This window comes from Brassica oleracea, chromosome C9, assembly GCF_000695525.1.
Source record: "Brassica oleracea var. oleracea cultivar TO1000 chromosome C9, BOL, whole genome shotgun sequence".
Classification (NCBI taxonomy): domain Eukaryota; kingdom Viridiplantae; phylum Streptophyta; class Magnoliopsida; order Brassicales; family Brassicaceae; genus Brassica; species Brassica oleracea.
In genome coordinates this window covers 35,509,347-35,530,739 of record NC_027756.1, presented here as the reverse complement: position 1 = coordinate 35,530,739, position 21,393 = coordinate 35,509,347, and the positions used below count along the sequence as shown (strand labels likewise).

Here is a 21,393-nt window from a genome sequence, read left to right as displayed (position 1 = left end):
TTTTTTTACAAGATTTATAAATTATTTTTAAAATAAACCGGTACCAGACGACTTACACTTCAGTCGTCCAGACAACTTCCAACATCTCAGACGATTTACTGGGGCTATATTCGTAAAAATGGCTTCTGTTTTTTTGTTTGGTCACAAGGGGTTGAGCTGTAATTTCACTAGACTTTTAGGTTAGTTTTGCATTTGATTCAAGTTTGGGTATAGGTTTGAGATTAAAATCAAGTTGTGGGTTAGTTTTGGCAAAAACCCCAACTACTATTTAGTCATTTGTACCTAAGAGTGATGTAGATTTTTCTGTAACAACAAAGAAAAATAACTCTTAATGAATGATGACCCCAAATCTGCTGATTTTGAGTTATCTCATGAAATATGGAGGGAACCATGTCCTACCCAATATATTTATTGGCAAGAAGCCACATGAACTTTGGAAAGATAGTATACATTTGTATAAATACTTTAAAATGTGGGGGTGCATAGCAAAAAGCGTAATATCATTTTTTTATTTTTAAAAACCCACAATTTTGGTGCTTATTGATCTCTGGTTTATAAATCAAACAAATCGGATATGCTAATATAATCATGAAATAAATGTATATGCCTTTCTTCTAAAATGAGTATGTACAATGATATAAATCTAAAAGAAACGCATAAACAAAAAGAAGCAATCACATTTGGAATTAAGCCTAGACGCATCAAACTGGCTCGTAAGGAACAATTCTATTGTGAAGACTTCTTAACTGTTTTCTTCTTTAGAACGAACCAAGAAATTTCACAAATGAGGCATCTTCATGGAAGGAAACCATCAATAGTAAAATATAATCTATTATGAAAAATCATACATGGTATATGCTATATTTACTAAACGAGTGTAAAGCATTGGGTTGTAAATATATGTTCAAAACAATATTTTAAAAATTGGTGGCTGGATCACAAGTAAAAGGTTAGGCTTGTGATTCAAAATTTTCTGGTAAAAACTTTGTTTGAATTTCTTGACTCCACGAACAACTATAATACTAATGTTTGGAACATTACAACATTACGAAACATAAAAATCCTAGTGATGGATGTGAAATGTTATATGGATTTAATCTAAGTCCAAAATGACATGAATATTTGGTAATATCATATTTTCAAATACATATACTTTAAAAGTATTCTACACGGCTATATTTTGATATTTAAATCTCACCATAAAAATTTGCTTAAACAAACTAAAAAAGTTTTAGTGGAAAGTTTCACAATTATGGCATGAGTTTGCAAAATATGATTTTAGTACCTTTTCGAGAACGCGCTAGGCGCTAGTCGGGCGGTCGGGTTGGGCCTAGCGCCTAAAGAGAAAATCGGGAATTAATCAGAAATTATGCGTGGCGGAGTTTTTAGATTGTTTACCATGTTACAAGGTATGTTAATCTTTAATTGTGTATAACATTAATACATTTTCATATTTAAGATTGTATAAAACACACAAATAGAATATATAAACTTAATATAATGTAATTTTCATCAAAATTATGAATATAAATGATATTTATAAAATTTTAGATCAAATAAATAAAAATAAATTATTAAAAACAAAAAAAATAAAAAATAAATCGGGGCGGAAGAAAATTGGATATCCGATTTTTTAAACCAATTTGGCATAAATCGGGGCGGAAGAGTGACGCGTAGCGCCCAGGCGGCCGATTTTTAGAACATGGAGTAATATAGATTACATTATATCTGGTAGGAATCACTTGTCTCAAGCTCATATGCTAAAAATGATATTTGTTAGATTCAAAATACATTATAGCGCAACTAAAAGTCTATAACACTTCACAATGTTGTGTAAGAGTCAGTCTGGTGGACAATGTACATATACTAAGTCACCAAATGAGTAATCCAGGTTGTAAACATTGTTAAATTATAACTTAAGAGTTGAGCTTCATGTGATATCCTAAAAGTTATAGTTACATCATGGTAAAGACCCATTATTCTTGAAAGGATATAGTTATGTTAATTGGTTATCTGATTCTAGAAACTAAAAGTCCACAGGCAGATTTGTCTTTATGTTTGAAAGTGACAACATATCATTACAATTTTCTAAAATAACTCTGTGAAACAGATTAATTTTGAAACATATGTTCATAGCTTTAGGAACTAAATGTTTTAAAACTTGGTGAAAAATTTCATGGTGTGATAAATATTTCTAGTGGTAGAACACTAAATCTTATGTATAGTGGTTATTAGTATCTTCTAAGAATAATCTCAATCGATTATATCTAGTTGGACAACCTATAATGATTGGATTAATAAAGGTGTGTCACGAGATCAAATAAAAATATGATCAAGAGGAATGGGTGTAAAGCCTATGATTCAAGAAGAAGTTTGGTTGTCTACCTAAATGATTGGAAATCCCAAAAAATAGGTTCAAGGAAGTCAAACTTAATCCATCAAAAGCAATGTAAGACTCCGGTTTCTACCCAGTTCCTAGGATGATTATACAGTGCTACTTGTATGTTGTTAAGGATAAGCATTAGCTTTTAATGATTTCATAGCTTTTAAAACGGATATTGCTCAATACTTTTCATGGTCAATCACCTAATGAGTGTGAAATGGAGCTGTTTCTAGGAAAATGAATGTAAGGCTATATTTTTTAAGTTCACTCATGAAAACAATGAATAGTTCATGGCCATAATGAACACAACAGAGAATCTATTTCTGTAAAAGAATGAAATTGTGAGATAGATATTATCTCGGTTTACACCAAGTTGAAGATATCATCTCACCTTCTGGTCGAGTAAACACGATATCTATTACCAATGACTAGTTCAAAGCTGAAACATGCTACCAACTTATTTGTAGTGGATTTTTTTCGCTTGTACTCTCAAAAGTCTTTTTATCGAGTCTTTATTTGCTTAGAATCATTACTATTCGTGTGGTGGATTGTTGAAACTCAATTTTAATACATATGTTAAAATTGAAGTTTGTTTGAATAAGAAATGTTTGTCTTAAGATTGTTGCTTTAATATCACATAATGGGCAGTGTGGAGAAGTCTAACAAGGTTGATAACCTTACACAATTAGAAAGAAATGTGAATTTATACTAAACCAAGCGCGCACACCAACCGAGTCAATGTAAACTCAGACTTGAGTTCGGTTTAGATAATGGTCCGGGTACATGGATCATGATCCAACAACCTATATTTTTATATCAAAGTTTTATTTTATGTAACTGATCACTACGTAAACAAAAAATTTGATTATGAAAATAAACAAATCTCTTAGAGAAAAAAATTGGTCAAAATCATTAATTCTTGTTAACAATTAGTCTTGGTCACCAAGCTAAAAAGTCTCTTTAATTTTTGATTAATTTTGTGGCTAATGTCAAAAATTAATGCAGTATTTATCTTCACTAAGACCCAAAACGTTTTGGCATTTTTTCTAAGCTATATAATGCTCCCTCTAATTCCACTAACAAGTACATGAACAACAAATCTCTTCCACTTCTCCTCTTTATTTTTTATTTGTCAAAGAGAGTACACAGAGAAAAAGGTTTGCTAGACTTCTCATTCAAGTGATGAGAATAGAAGAAATATGTTGTTTTATCCTGGGACTCTAATTGTCATACAACCATCACACTACAGGCGATTTTTGAGTTAAGGAAAGAGATTTTTAAGTCTTGACTCTGCAAAAACTCATTGTCTATTTTGTTTGATTCAAGGTATTTATATATATATATATATATATATATGTTCAATGCTATTTAAAATCTTACAATAATTCAGATTGTGTCTCTTTATAAATTAAGGTCCTATATGCTTCTCCTTCCTCTCCTCCACCGGGTTTTTCGACACTGCTGCTGCTTTGAGAAAATCTCTTGCTTCTTCTTCATCATCTTTGAGTTTCTGAGCATTTGCACGGGTTTCATAGTACTCTATAATCCATGTTTTTAACATTCTCATTTAGTGATTCAACTGTTGAATATTTTATTAAACACTTCCCTTTTAACTAGTTTAATAAAACGTGATATAAGATTATTCGAGACAAAAAAAGATGAAGTAGAGAGTTACAATGATAACTTTTTTGCTAAGCTCTCAAGTGAAGAGAAAATGCAAAAAAAAAAAAATCATCTCTCGGATCCATAAGAATATGCAAGATAAGGAGAAGAAGTGACAAACAATTGATTTTGGTAGGATATTAGGAAGATGAAAAATTGCACTCATACTATTATTCATGCTAGCGAAGATATGAGTCAGACTTCCAGAAAAATGGAGTCAAAGAAGAATGTGAAAGATCTCGAGAAAACACTACCGGTGAGAAAAGACCCGGTTGAGGAGAAAAATGAGAAACATACACAGATTAAAGAATACGATGAAATACGTGAAATGATCAGAAACTAAAAGAAGATGATGAAGCCAACAAGTTTTATGAAAAAGAAGCAAGATTTTATGATTGCGTCAATAGCGAGGAAAGGAGTCAATCTACCTAAGAGAAGTCGGAGAAGGAAGTGACGAAATTGAGTTAGAGAAGATGCCAACGACGAAGAAAGGTCGAGTGGAGGAGTGGAAGGAAAAACATACATAGAGTAAAAAGTATGAAGACCTTGCAAATACTCAAAAACTAAAAAAAAGTTAACATGTTTTATGATGAAGAAACAAAGAAGTTTTAAGAAGAAGAAGCAATAAATTTCCTCATTACAGCACTTGTGTTGTTAGGTTTGAAGAAGCATGGTATTTAAGCATATGTTTAGTGGGTTATCTTTGTTAGTGTTCTCTGTTTTATTTTTATTTTTGTTAAGAATTTACTTTAGATTGTGTTTTAAGTATCATTTATATAGCTGTCAATGTTAAAAATGTTGATGAATTATCAGTTTGGTTTTTAATTAATTAGAGGATTTTTTATTTGAAGTATTTTATCTGTTTATTGTCATGGTTTAACCTAAAATCACTAATTGTTCTATTTTAAATTTAGTAATTTTTTAACCTTTTAGGTAAAATGAAACCTCACCTTTTATGGGTTCCACCTTTAGATCCATTTTAAAAAATATTGGTGACCCATAATTTAAATACAATAGTTTAAAATTTTAATATCAGTATAATATTACGAACTTGAAATATTAAAATTAGTTACATTAATTATGAATTCAAAAAAATTGCAAGTTGTTTATTTTTAGTGGCTTAAGAGATCATAGGGCCTTAGCATTTTGTTAAGATAATGAGTAAAAAGAAAATTTGAAAGGAATGATGGAAACAAAATTTTAATTTTATTTTAAACTATTGAGATTTTGGATTGCATTTTTTCTCTTTTGTTTATTTTTTCTCTTTTAATGATCAGAGATTTGAAATTGTTTGAATTTTTTTTAAAAGAAAAAATTGAGACTTTCGAATTTTGTGACCCATTCTCGCTAACTGAGATCATTATTGTATTAAATAGAAAAACATATTTCACTTTGTTTAGCTAATTCTAAACAGAAAATTTCTAGACAGTGCAAATATAGTACATATATTGAGAGAGTAATAAAACTAAATTATAATAAATTACATTTGATTTATACAAAAATTAACCTTTAAATTTTCCTTGACTAAAGATTAGGAGTGCTCAATCCACTTAAACCAAACAAAGTTGATCTTACCCAAACCAAACCAAAATTTCTAGAGAGTTTGAGTTATTTTAGTTATACAGTATACACTTTATTTATATTATTAAAAAAAAAAATTTGCAGTATACAAAGATGGTTAGACGAGATCAAACAAATTAAGCAAAAACAAAATCTGACTAAATTATAATGATGTATAATGTATATTTTAAGTAACAATATAAATATAAACAATAATATATGTACCATATTCCATCAATGTACTAGTAATATTTTAAATGGTATGGGTAAAATTCTACTATTTGGAAGCAGGTGTATGAAAACCTTATTGATTAGACACTACTCACGGGGTGTATTCAATTAAGAATTTGAAACTATTTGTATTAAAATGACATATTTATTATTATTCAAACATGATTTTTTTTTTTTAAAAAATTCAGTATTATTGAATTTGTTATTTCATAACATTCTGAAATTTACTGTTATTGAACAAAATTTAAGTAGAAGATTTTAGAATGTTTTAATTGTTTTTAGAGTGCTTAAGTTGAGTTTTTTAGTTATAAAAATAAAAATTCAAATCTCATTATTCTAAAAGAAATTTTAGAGTTATTTAATAAAAATCATCCCAAATTCTCAGATTCATTTAAAATCATCTAAAAACTTACTAAATATCAAATCACTTAAAATAGCAGATTCAATACACACCACCCTTAATCTTTTTGTTTTGTCATAGCTGCTCGCCGTCCATCACGTGATGTTTGTCCATGTGTTAGGGAAAGTAAAATCTGTAGGATCTTTTGACCAAAAAAAAGTTGGTAGGATCTTTAGAGTGTTTATTTAAAGGCTTTCATTTTGATAAAGAGGGGACATAGATCTCTTTTACTAAAATAGAAACACTGGATTGGACCCAATCTTTTTTGTAAGTTTTAAATTAAATACACCATCAAACTATGTAGTTAATTCCACTCATCTATCTTAATATTCACTCCTTTATTAATACTACTCAATCTCCTTCCCGATTACATTCCTTAATTACTCGATTCTATTAAAATAGCGATTTTATTAACATGACATTAAGATGCCCAAAACAATTAATTTCGCCTCCCTTATCAATCGTATCAATCATATTAAACCTCCTTCCGGTTTCATCAAATGAATCCTATTAAAAGTCCTATACGTTTTCATTCGATAGAACTAATTAATACACCAAACCTATCTCTTTTTATTTGAGTGGCCATCTAAAATAAACAAACCATGCATCTTGGTTTAAATAGCAGAGATTTTAGAAAAATGAATATAATTACTTTAGTATGAATAATTTTAAAAGTATGAATATAATTACTGTAGAATAATTACTTTAAAAGTATTAAAATAATTACTTGTTACGAATAAATTTATAATCTTTTGAAACAAACAATATTTAAAAGAGAAATTTAGGATCATACCCATAGTAGAAACAAAATGAAGTTTATACACATAACATGGGATGTACTATGATATGTTACATTACGGGTGGGCGTTCGGGTACATATTCAGGGTTCGGTTCGGGTCTATTCGGGTTTCGGGTTTTCGGGGTCAAAGTTTTCAGTTCCATTCGGGTATTTCTAAATTTCGGTTCGGATGTTTATGGGTTCCGTTCGGGTTCGAATAACCCATTTAAATTATTTTTAAAATTTAAAAATTCATTATATATATTAAATTACTCAAAATCTATAAACAAAATATTATATTACATATACATTTGAATAACATATGTCAAAATACCAAAATTTAACATATAAATTGGTTTGGTTTGAATATTTGGATAGAGAATAAATAAATATTTTTAGTATTTTTAGTATTTTGAGTATATTTTAACTATTTTAGACATTTACTTTTGATTATTTGTATATAATTTCAAGTATTTTGGATAAGTTAAAATTATCAAATATATTTTGGATGTTTTTAATATACATTAAATTTTAAAAATAAATAATTTATAAGTTTATAAATCTATTTCGGATACATTTGGGTACCCGAAATATTTTGGTTCGGATCGTGTTCGGTTTCGGTTCTTTAAATACCAAAATTTTAGATCCGTTCGGATATTTAATCAATTTTGGTTAAGGTTCGGTACTACTTTTTTGGATCGGGTTTAGTTCGGTTCTTCGGATCCGGTTTTTTTTCCCGGCCCTATTACATATTATGTAGATTTTGGACAAATAAGTCTTTCCCTGTGCGTGAGAAGGTGCAACCTGTCGGACTTTTTTTTTCTTTTTTTTTTGCTTCAACCTTATCTTTTCATGTATTTCATGGAAACTGAGAAGTCATTTTCACTTCTCTCCTTTGCATACGACAACGATTCGAGTTTTGGAGCGACCATTGTGCGTCTCCAAATCTCATAGCCAAAAAAGAACGAATCTAGGTAAATCGTGTTTGATTTAAAAGATACGAGGTCATATTATCACTTCGGAGCAATTCAGACTCGTTTTTTGGCAACTAAATCAGAACCGCCGTTTCGTTTGCAGATCTGATTGGAAGGGGTAACTGGCGGAACTACAAAAGAAGGTATTTTGACACCATTATTTTTGCTTTAAACTTTATTTATGATTTTAATGTTTGGTTCATGTAAAACGAGCCCCGCCGAAGTTTCTGACGGTACAACTTCTATAGCTAACATAAGTTTCTAGGTTCGTGGGTTGAGGCAAAACTTGATGGATGAAGAAAAACATGGGACTATATTGTATGATGCATGTAAATAGTATATACAACCGTACGTATTTTTTTTAGTTCATGCATGATTTTAATGTTTGGTTCATGTAAAACGAGTCCTTTGATCTATATACCTTTGGACTTACTGAAAGAATATTCTCAGATATTCTGTTTAGTTTGTAAATCTCCTGTAATATAGGAAGATCATACTCTCCTCTAACAAACTCGATTATATATGTAACTCTCACAACGATGAATAAATCAAGCAAGTCTTTAGACTACTTTCATGGTATCATAGCACAGCTCTTTCTGATCATCATTTTTGCTTCCATAATTTTTTTTTTTTTTTCTTTCTCGTTATCTTTCAACTGTCTCTTCTCTAATCTGTCAAAATGGCGAATGAAGAGAGGGCTTTTGGAGTGACGAACATTAAAACTCACATACCCCTGGTGCTTGATCTAGACGTTTTCAACTATGATGCTTGGAGGGAACTCCTTCTCACACATTGTCTCACCTTTGATGTGCTGGGTCATCTCGATGGTACATCTCAACCAACCGATGACGACGACTTGGTGTGGAGGAAACGCGACGGCCTAGTCAAGATGTGGATCTATGGTACTCTGGCGAAACCACTCTTCAAAACATCCTTCAAAACCGGTGGTACTGCCAGAGACATATGGCTACGGATTGAAAATCAGTTCCGCAACAACAAAGAATCTAGAGCCATTCAACTTGACAACGACCTACGCACAAAGGAAATTGGTGATCAGTACTTTCACTTACATGCTTGTCAATGTATGTGTCTGCGTTTTGGGCGTCTGTTTTACAACCCAAGTTGTTGGGTCTGTGTGGGAGGAGGGGGGATAAACTGATGTATGATGTAACTGATTGTATAGACCACTCCCTCCGTTTCAGAAAAGTGTATGTTTTAGGTTTTTCACACTTATTAAGAAAACATATCAGATTTTAGTTACCAATGCATTATTTTCCGTTATCAACTATTTCCCACAACTTTTGACCAATAAAATTTTAATAAACACAATTATGTTTTTCGAAGTTTACAATTTGCAATTACTTTATGCATTGAAAACGTAAAACACGTATCTTTTTGAAACAATTTTTTTTTAAATATGGATCTTTTTGGAACGGAGAAAGTTTTTAATAAACATATATAATATAGAGAGGGGGGGGGATAAACTGATTAACATATATGATTTACATTTCACAGGGTTATCTTGTGTGGAAAGGCTTGTGTTACTGGATTTAGTGCCAAACAGAGCCTGAATCAGTGGGCCTTACTCACAGATGAGTCACTTGTAGTTGCAGCGAAGACATATGCAGTTGCAGCCTTCTCAAACTTCAACCCCGACCAACTTCCATAGTGATCTGTTGGATGGAACCCTTATGATGTTCTTCCTCTACTCATATGCAACTTATAAGTTATCGGTTTTATTAAGCTTTGTGACCAATATGGTATATAATTAAACTTTAGTGATATTGACATACATATATATAGTATATTTTAATATAAAAAATTATTATTGACACTTCCTACTCATATGAATATTATTAACATTTGTATATTTACTGTAACAAAAATTTAAACTGTTAATGACAAATAAATTAATTTGAGATTTATCAATAAAAATTCAGAATTACAATAATAAGTTCTCAATAATTTTTCAATGCAAATTTTGAAATTAACATATTTATATATTTTATGTAGTATATAATTTAATTTTAATTATATTAAATATATATATGATATGAATATCTACTAATGAGATTTCATATTCATACGAATTATGTTCATTATTTGTATCTTGTTTGAACAAAAAATGTTAAGCCTTTGATCACAAAATTTTCAATGTGAGACTTTTTCCATTTTTAATGATTTATAGTCATTTTAAAAAATTCAAATATAAAATATAAGAAAAAATCTAAATTTTTTATTATATGCTTAATGTGATTGTTTAATTTCTTTTAATAATATAAAATTAAAAAAAAAGAGGATACAAAAATTGTTATCAAATATGTATTATTCATAATAATTAATTGTTATATATATATATGTTAATTAATGTAAACCTAATAATATTAATTAAACTCACTCATTTACTCTATATATATATTCTAAAATATTTAAAATGAATGCAAAACAGTCAAATATATAATTTTAAAAAATTCTCATCATTTTCCAATGACAATGTGATATCATAGATAAGTTATCACTTTTCGAAATGATTAAAATATTGTTATATTTTAAAACATAAAAATTATATGGTAAGTCGTTTAAAATTATATTAATAAAGAAATGTTATTTAATTCATCTATTAATATAAACAGATGAATTAAAATTATTATATGGTAAGTCACTTAAAATTATATTATATGGCATTTCATTTAAATTTATTACATAGTAAGTCATTTAAAATTAAATTAATCAAAGTATTTTTCACATGCTTTTCCTAGAGTTAATACTCTATTAATATAATTCATATAACTTTTATTATAATAAATTAGCATGCTTGTTTTGAATAGTAAAAAAATAAAGGGGACATAAATAAAAAACAGGAGGGAATGATAAAATATGTTTGTTGTGTTCTTGGTTATTGTATATTCTTATGTATTTAATTTTATTAATTTGTCAAGATGCATGTATTTTTTTTGTGCAACTATAAATGTGGACTAATTATTTTTATATGTGTTTTAAAACATGGTGATAAATTGAGTAAGAAAGATCAATAAAAATGACATGTTCTACAATTGTTACAGTCAAAGATAGAAAATAAAATGAAATTGCAAGTAGGATAAATTATTTTAAAATAATGAGATGTATATTTTGCGATATAATAAACTTTTAAAATGGACAATAATAAAATTTTAACAAATTTTATTCAAATAAAAATATTTTATTTTGATATAATATTGGATCTCACATTAACAATAAGTATATATGGCTAAAATAACAACATTTCGTTATTTATTTATTTTTTTTAAAAGAATTTCTTATTAATTAATCAGATTTAATTAAATAGGTATGTTTTAAAGGAAGAAATGGTTTGTTTAACCCATTTAAGTTTGATGTTAGACACTAAATAAAAAATGAGTGAGAAACTGTGATTTGTGATTTGACAAAATTATGAGAGAAATTATTTAGACTACCATTTTCCCAATACATTTTTTCATGTTTACATTAACCAAATTTATCTTTGCTTTTAAAGAGATAAATCAAATTATTTATTAATTGAGAAATCATTAAAGTAATTTTTTTTTATGTATTGTTAATAGGTTAAGTTTTAAAAATAGTTATAATTTGATTGGTTGTTGACGTTTATTAGTTATTTATTTTAATCCGATCTAAAAATAAAATGTAACTATAGAACTAATTAATATAAATTACCAAATAACCCAAGTAATACTACAAATAATAATTTATGGTAACTAATTGTAGAATTGGAAAAATAATATATGCTAGGTTAAGACCCGCGTCTTGCGCAGGGTAAACATTTGATATATATATAATTTTTATGTATTATATGTTTTTTACATATTATGAAATAATAAATATATATTAAATAATTAAAAACTGTAACTATTACATATATAATTAAATTGATGCAAACACATACATAAATTTCATTAATCCAAACAATCACTTTTTCTATTTTATATGGTATATATTTAAATTTAAATGATATTAACGTGTGTATATAGTGTATTTTTAATATTGATATATATTAAGTGATGATTTCTAATCATATGGTTTTTTGATCATTTCAATATTTTTATAACAAAAACATTAAATCACTGAACAAAAATTTCATTGTGGGATTAATAATTTTAGTAATTTATAATTTTTTTAGAAATTTCAATGTAAAGTTTAAAGTTTAATATTAAATTGTCAATATTTGTTCAAAGCTTTTATAAAATATAAGCAGATTTCAAAATTAAAATATTTATGTATTTAAATGGTTTATAGTTTAATTTAAACGATATTAATATGTACATCTTTTAATCTTAATATTTATTAAATGATACTTCCTACTTATATTATTTTGTAATCATTTGTATCTTATCATAACAAAAAATTTAAATCATGAATCACAAAAAATTGAATGTGAGATTTTTAACAGTTTTAATAATATATAGTTGTTTTTAAAAGTCAAAATATAACATACGCAGAAAATTCTAAAATTTTATTATATGTTTAGTTTGGTTGTTTAATTTATTTTATTAATTTAAAATTAAACCAATATGATAGAGGATACAATAATTTTATCAAATTAAAAAAATTATCAAATATTTCTTATTCAAAATTATTAATTTTCATATATACTTTTGTCACATTAGGAAATTCCGTTAATTTTATTTAATGTAAGAATGAAGAAAATTAATGATGAATTTATGGTTAGTTTAATAAAAAGCTTATTATATATTTAGATGGACCAACCTATTTTTCTAAGGATTGTAAGACTCATTGTGGTGATGACACATGGCTACCTCTAATGTTGTAATGCTTCTCTTTTAATATATAGGAGATGTTTTATCAATTTCTTTTTCTTTATCAATTATTTATATATAATTAAATAAAGTAGTTTAACTTTTTTTATTGAAAGAAATTTAATGGTTATATATATTCTTATATAAAAGAATTAGTTTTGTAGGTATATTATTAGAATTTTTTTTGTTTTCTAAAGTCCACACAAAAACGTTTACAAAATATCTTCATGATAAAAGCATTCGATCATTGTATTGGTCCTATACACACAAAAAAACTCTGTTTTTATTTTTTGAAAGCTATAGTATTCCCGGTTTTTTCACGTGTTAAAATAAAATATAAAGTAATTCTATAACCAATTATTTGAATTAATTATAATATTGCTTTACTGTAAGAGAAATATTTGTAATGACTAAGGTTTACGTTGTTGAACTATTTTAAATTTCACAGTTCTTATAAAAATATATACTGAAATTTTTGATTATCCAACTATTTGAAATTAAAAATTAAAATTTTAAAATTTTATTTATTATTCAAAAATTATAACAATGTAAACATAATATATATTTCTTCATATAATATAATTACCCGCAAAATTGCGGACAAACACCTAGTATATATTTATATGGACCAAATTATTTTTTTAAAGATTCTAAGAATCATCGTAGTGATGACACGTGGCTACGAAAACACGAATATATGGGATACTTTAATACATATTAGCACAATTTGACCTACCCTTAAGTGTATATACGTTCTCTATAGAGTAGAATCCAGCAATTTCAAGCACTTTAAGTCCACCAGTTAATTCATGTTTTTCTTTTGAAACCCATGAAAAACTTGTGCCAAACTGTATACTATATAACATATAGTATAATATGAAACGACAACCATACATAATGATGAAACATTTACTTGTTCGTTGGAATGTTGTGATTTTACTACATTTCTTCTTCTTCTTCTTCTTCAGACATTGTTATTCCTAGTCTTTTCTATTTTGCCATAAATCAAAACAAAACAACAACTACTAATATCCGATAGAATGAGCCACATAAAAAAATTGGCGAGAACTCAGCTTAAATAAAAAATCAAAATATACTTGTGTTATGATAGAGATTTGACACTCAAAGTCTATGCCATAAGTTTGGTAGAAGGAAAAGCGTACATGTGTGTTTGCTTCCACGGTCATCTCACGCGCACGCACCATGAAGGAGAAAACAGGAAAAGTTGGGCTCTAATTGTCCCATCCATTATACGTTATTGTAGCATGGATATATTCTTCGTTCTTTTGTCTCTTATGAATATTCAGTACATTGATCCTATTTAAAATGTACAAAAAAACTCAAAACACTATTTGATATCAAACTTTGCTTTATAATAATAAAAACAACACAATCCGCTTTTTTGAAACCCTGCTCATGATCTATTTAACTTATTAAAAATCAAAGCATTTCAAATTAGGTATAAACGTTCAGGTCTTCGGGTCGGGTTCGGGCCGGTTACTATCGGATCCGGGTGCTTCGGATCCTAGACATTTAGATCCAATAGGTACTTGTGAATTTTTGGTTCGGGTTAAGGTCGGTTCTTCTCGGGTTCAAATCAGTTCATATATATAATTAAAATACCTATAAAAATACTTTTAATTTTCAGATCTATATTGGGTCCGGCTCGGATTTGGATATCTATGATATGAAAAAGACACGAAATACCTAAACCCATCAAATTTAGTCAAAACATGTCATATATATATATATATATATATAATTTTGCAAAATACTTTAAAATAAACTATCAATAATTAAAATAATTTTTTTTTAAAACTTTAAATTTTATATTTAATGCTTCATATTACTTCAAAATACTACAAAAATAAAAAAAAATATTGTTAACAAAAATATATTTCAACTAAATCATAAAATAAAATATAGAAAACATAACACAAAAAATCATAGTTTGGGATATTCATATTTTTAGTTGGGTATTAATCGGTTCTTGTCGGATCGGTTCTTTTCGGTTCTGGCTATTTTGGATAGAAGAATTTTGGATCCAATAGGTACTTATAAATTTTTGGTTCGGTTTCGGGTCAGTTCCGGTTCGGGTTTTCGGGTCCGGGTAAAACGTCCAAGCCTATTTCAAATCCTCTCAAATACTAGCCCGAATATGTTATATAAGTTTGTGTAAAAATATATTGTGTACTGGTCTCATGTCTTACCAATATATATACATACTAGGATAAGACCTATGTCTTGAACAGGGTAAATTTATATGAAAATTATATAAGAAATATTGTATGAAAAAGAAATTTATATTCTTGATCGAATTAATATTTTAACCATTAAATTTTTTTTTAAACTTTTTGTTAATTACATAATTTATTTACAGAGGAGCTGATCCCATTTTAAAAAATGTTTTAGGTCAAAAAATCACTTATCGCATAAGAACATTCTTAACGTTAAGGGGGATGAATTTCAGGTGTACTATTTGGTTACAATGACACTATGTCAGTTCAGTTTTATATCATGATTTAGAAATTTAAAAGTTAATTATGGTCGTGAGAAGTTTACGTTCACGTGTCAATCCTATGTATCTTCAATATTTTTTTTCTTTTTGTGTCTCTTTTTCATTTTGGTTATTATAAATATTGATTTTGGAGTTTATTCTCATTTCGTTTGTTTGTTTTGGTCTGAGATTAAGAAAATATTTACGATTTAAAATTATTAAAGAGATACATAATTAGGTTAAGATCTGCACCTTTTGCAGAATAAATATTTTATATTTATTACTTATTTAGTGTTTTCTGCATATTTTGAAATAATAAAATAATAATTATATATACTAAATAACTAAGAAATCAGTTACTATTATGTAATAAATTAGCGTGTGCATATAAATCAAAGATCATTTTTGTTTATTCGCAATTATTTTAGGGTAAATAAATCAAAACAATCAATCTTATATATCGTATATGATATATAATTAAATTTAAATGATATTAATATAGATATATAGTATACTTTTAATATGGATATTTATTAATTGAGGTTCCTACTTATATAATTTTATGATTATTTTCATATTTGTTTAACAAAATTTTATACCAACGATTTTTTTAATGTGAGATGTTTAGTAGTTTCAATAAATTATAATCATTTTAAAAAAACAATGAAGATTTCAAAACTAAAATATTAACTTTTCAATATATGTTTAATGCAAATATCAAAATATAAGCATGTATTTTCATATGATGTATAGTTTAATTTAAATGATATGAAATATATATATATATATATATATAAACATAAAAACCTATTAAAATAAAATCATTTGTTCATATGGTCTTATAATCATTATATCTTAATATAGAAAAAAAAATCAAACCTTGATCACAAAAGTTTATGTTAGACTTTTAACAATTTTAGTAATTTATACTCGTTTTGAAAAATTCAAAATACAACATATACAAAAATATCTAGTTTTTTTTATTTTATTAATGTAGTTGTGTTATTTATTTTAATAATAAAGAAATAAACAAAAATGAAAAAAAGTATACAAATTGTTATCAAATTTTTATTATTTAAAATAATTAATTGCCGTATATATTTTAATCACATTAGGTAATTCCATATGTTTTATTTAAAGAAAGAATAGATAATAAATTTTAATTTGATAAATAAATGGTCCATAATGGACATACTATATAATATAATATTCTCTAGCAATTTAATTTTGGACCAACAAAATTCTCAATTGATTAAATTCACCACGTAAGAAAAATTTCATTCCAATTTTGTGACAATTTAGCATTACACATTTTAATTAGCACAATAAATAAATGGTCCATAATGGACATACTATATAATATAATATTCTCTAGCAATTTAATTTTGGACCAACAAAATTCTCAATTGATTCTAAAGTCACCACGTAAGCAAAATTTCATTCCAATTATGTGACAATTCAGCAGTACATTTTTTTAATTAGCACAAATTATAATTTTTTTAATGTTTCTCTATTAATATATAGGGGATTGAGAATTCGTGGTACGGTGCTTCGGTATTGTTAGTGTTGAGGTTAATAACTAATCTAAAAATAAAATATAATTTGGAAAAAGTTAACCATTCAATTGAAACTTATACACGTTAATACTATACCTTATTAGGATTTAAGAATCTGCTTTGTTTGAACTCGTGTCTGGTAAATAAATATATTGCTTTCATTTAGTAAATAAGTTACACTTGCTCAAAATACAATTATGTAAATATATAGCAGTTAAACTCCGGCTCGAACTCAATAAAACCCGAACCGGTCTCAAACCAAACTTCTATTTAACCCGAATTAGGCTAATTTTGATAAACCCGAAAATCGAAACTCAATTGGACAAAATCAAAACCCGATTGAGACCCGAATACTCCGGCCTAGTTTATATAAGACTGATATTTAGGTTTACGTGATACATTCATTATCATTAACTTTTACGAAAGCACAATATTAGCGTTTTCCTTAACTACCAAAAAAATTTTAGGTATAGTTCTGAAGTCATATTTAGCCTTCAATATAAATTTCCATATTTACCTAATGAAGAATTGTGTACCAAGCATAAATATCTATATCTATAAAGAAATGTTTGTCTCTCTCCCGTGAGCCTCTTTCTGACACATGCACACTCCACTATGAATAAGAATTAAAAAGAAAAAACAGTATTGTCATCAAACTTTATCACAAATCCACATTTGTACATCTATAATTATGAGTTGGACAATTAGTTAATTTGATACAATATCAAATCAAGAATAATCGAAAAACAACTATACCACCGCATACTAATAAGTAACACATAACAGATAACCAAATTTTTGAATCTTAAAACAAATTTCAACTTGAACATTTAGTGAATATCAAATTAACTAATATCCCGCCCGTAGGGCGGGCCGACCCTAGTATGATATATACGATCGTTTGGTGACCTTCTAGTTAGATATATACATAAATATTCTGTATTTATTTGTTTCTTTTAATAGCGAAAAATATAAATTATACTTACCAAAATTCTATTATTCTATATTGTGCGTACATCACTAACATAAAAAAAAAATTATGCATTCTAACCGAAACCACCAAAAGTATTTGATTGATTATGGTTTGGTTCAGTTTGAATTAAAATGACTTAACAAACATTAATAATAGACAAACCGTATATTAATTATGTTTTATACTGATATGGTTTTGAAATATTTTTTGTATACAATATAAAAGGATTTTTTTGATTAGTTAAATACGTACTCGTTCTTACTCTATGGTATACTGTATAGGAGATTGAATGTCCACTCGAGTATATTTTATAGAGTTCCAATTGTATTGTTGTCTTCAACATATAATAACAAAAATTCAACTAATGTAGAGATTCCAGTTTACTCAACTTATATGTGATGAACCTAATAATAATGAACTGTTTGTACGATTCTTTTTTTGTTTACTACTCGGTTTTAATGGATTTAGACTGATTGCACATAATGTATATTTTTATCCAAAAAGAGTCACATTAGCAACACTCTTCTTTGATTTGTTTAATAATCATGTGATTTGTTCTTCGTTTATCTTTGGTGTAGGTTCAGCTTTTGGAAGAAACGTTTAACATGCAAGAACCTTACTCATAATATACAAAGAACTAATATATAAGGCACAGATTAGTCTAAATACGGGTATGACAAAAAAATTTAAAAGCGACTTTTGATATGATATATAGTTATGGAAATATGTGACAATGCTATATTAAACTATAGTTTATATTAGGTGCTCTAGAATTTTTAGAAATAGGATTTAGAAGGCATTTAGAAGTGCCACATAGGATGAGTTTTTTTTTAATTAATACAAAATTAAGATTCTAATTTTTTAAAAGATCCTCAATTAATATATAGGGGATATGACCTAACCTAATTTCATGTTACAACAATGAAGGCAAATCGTGATATACACTTTTACTTATCTGTATATATCCGAATGTAGCGAAAAATATATAACAACTAGTGGTTTTCCCGGGCTACGACCGGGTTTTCTTATATAAATTTAATATATTTAATCTATTATATTACTATTTGAATATATAAAATTAATCTTATTTATTTTTACAAAAAATGTAAATTATAATTTGAATTTTAAATTATTAGAGTGCAAATACTATAATATTGAAATATATATATAATATATGACTTCAAAACTATATGTTGTTTGATTTATTTCTTTAAAATAATTAAACACTGAATTATGGTTTTTACTTACCGTCACTATTTTGTTGTGAAGAGAAAAAGAGAAACCTGAACATCGGGCAAAATGTAGGTTCGGTTTCGATTTAGAAATTAGATGGTTAAGTCGATTCGATTTTTCAAATTTCGGGTAAAATGGAGTTAGCTGAGTCGTCTCCTACGACTGATACATCGCCGGAAATGGACGGAGAAGGAGCTTCAGGCGAGTCTTCGTCTTCAAATCAGCTAGAGAATTGGACAGAGTAGGTGTCGCATTAGACTTTACTTCGATTCAGATCAATCAAAACAGTTCAGAGATTCGTTTGACTTCTTTACAGAGAACAGGATCGGGTGAAAAAGAAACTGATCACGCACGATGACTTCCCATGGAAGTTACCTTCATCAACGGAACATTCTCAAGGATCAGAGACGCTTAAGTACGTTGGAGGTGTGGACATAAGCTTCTCCAAGGACGATTCCTCAGTGGCGTGCGCTTGTCTCGTCGTCCTCGAGCTCCCTTCTCTGCGTGTAGTTCACAATGAGCTCTCTCTAATCCGACTCCAAGTTCCTTATGTTCCTGGGTTTCTCGCCTTTCGTGAGGTTCGTGTTTCGTTTTCATTTGCTTCACTAAGTGTCTCATATTGAAAGATTGGATTTTTTTTACTGTGTTACAGGCTCCGGTTCTGTTGCAGATTCTTGAGAAGATGAGGGATGATCATCATCCTTTCTATCCTCAGGTTTTGTGCTGTGTGGTGTTGCGTTGTTCTTTAGTCTTTGCTGTTTGCTTTGTTTGTGAAAGCCTCTCTCTCTCTTTGTTCTTTGTAAGGTAGTGATGGTTGATGGGAATGGGATTCTTCATCCACGAGGTGAACCTAAACACAAACGTTCTTGCAAAATGTAGGTTTGGTTTCGATTTAGAAATTAGACGGTTAAGTCGGTTCGATTTTTCGCTAGTAATTTTTCTGGGGTTAGATTATTTGAAAGGCCTAACATTAGATTTTTAGTTAGATACTTGATAGTTATTAAAGAGAACATGACAGGTGTCAACAAATGCCCTATGCAAAGAGATGAGGTGGCTTCATGAAGAGAGACTAAACCCAACTTTATTATATAAGATATATATATTTCTAGAAGTATTAATACTAAAACCCGATTAAACCGGGTGAAACCATGACTGAAATGTTTAACGGCTTCATCATTTTCCATGTTTTCAAAATATATTGCCATAAAAGTTTAAAAGTCTACCCGTGAAACCAGAGAAAATACAGTATATGGAAAAGTGAAGTAAATGAGAATTAGGGTTAATTAATATGGAGATGAAAAACTTGGTGAACAAGTCACTTCATCTGTATTAAATTATTAATGTGAGCAATGAACATCACCAATTTATCAATTACGGTAAATTTATTCATGTCTCTAATTCTCAACCAGCCCTCGAAGCTATGCTTGAGGGCACCAGTGTTGGTAAGATGCTCTCCTCTTCACTCTAATAGCCTCTCATCTGCATCCTTGCAGCAAACGCAAACCCTTGCTAAATTCATCTACTGCGCTGATCCTTGTAGACCACAACTCGTAAGACTCATGGTTAGGAGGGATGTGATAAGCCCAGGGGTTGAGCTTATCTGTGTAGAACAGAAAGGGGAGAAGATTGAGGAAGAGCAAAGGTAGAAGAGAAGATAGAGAGGAAGAAATTAGGGATTGAACCCGTTTTGATTTGATGATCGTAATTCGATAAACATTACAGTAGAGAGTTCAGAGTAATATAAAGAAACTAATGGTCTTAAACAGTAATAAAATTAATGACCCATTAAGTATAACCGTCGCCCATCTAGGTGCTTATCAATACTCCCCCGGTGGAGAACCAACTTGTCCTCAAGTTGATGAAAAACAGAAGTCAGCTTGTCCTCGAGTTGTCGAACTTTAGAAGCCGTAATCACCAGTGCACCATTGCCGTGATCCTCAATCAATCATGTCACTAATGCACTGGTATATAGTAGAGAAACCAAATTTCTTGTCTTACTTAGTTCTGGTGGCCTTGGTGATTGAAACCAGTCATAGGAATAGAACTCCATCCTCTCTTCCCTGCCTTGGAGCTTTTCACTGGTCGGCGTGACCAATTTGTGGTTCAAGAGAGCATCACTCATCCCACTGTTCGAGTACACATAGCTTACACGACCCTCCTTGCTTAAACTCCCTTGAGAATTTAACTTTGGAACTTGACTCACATCGCAACATGTTGCGTGCCACTGAATGTTGCTGTCAATATCATGTGCATCTGAAACAGGCGGAAGAGTAACTGGATCCTGAGTTTTGTTGTCTTCTTCAACCTCTTGGCCAGTCACCTTCTCGAAGAGAGAAAACTCTGGTGATCTCGGCAA

At 28.5% G+C, this 21,393-nt stretch overlaps 1 protein-coding gene and 1 long non-coding RNA gene across 2 annotated transcripts; both read left to right on the top strand.

Moving 5' to 3' along the window:
• The first annotated feature begins 7,819 nt into the window (after positions 1-7,819).
• On the top strand, positions 7,820-8,507 carry LOC106317282. The gene is made up of 2 exons (XR_001265093.1): positions 7,820-7,988; positions 8,092-8,507. It is a non-coding gene; the product is annotated as an uncharacterized LOC106317282 (long non-coding RNA).
• A 10,709-nt stretch (positions 8,508-19,216) lies between these two features.
• On the top strand, positions 19,217-20,683 carry LOC106314880 (endonuclease V-like). The gene is made up of 5 exons (XM_013752688.1): positions 19,217-19,278; positions 19,354-19,615; positions 19,690-19,752; positions 19,842-19,912; positions 20,509-20,683. The coding sequence occupies exons 1-5, from the start codon at positions 19,217-19,219 to the stop codon at positions 20,681-20,683; spliced, it is 633 nt and encodes a 210-aa protein (XP_013608142.1).
• The last annotated feature ends 710 nt before the right edge of the window (positions 20,684-21,393 follow it).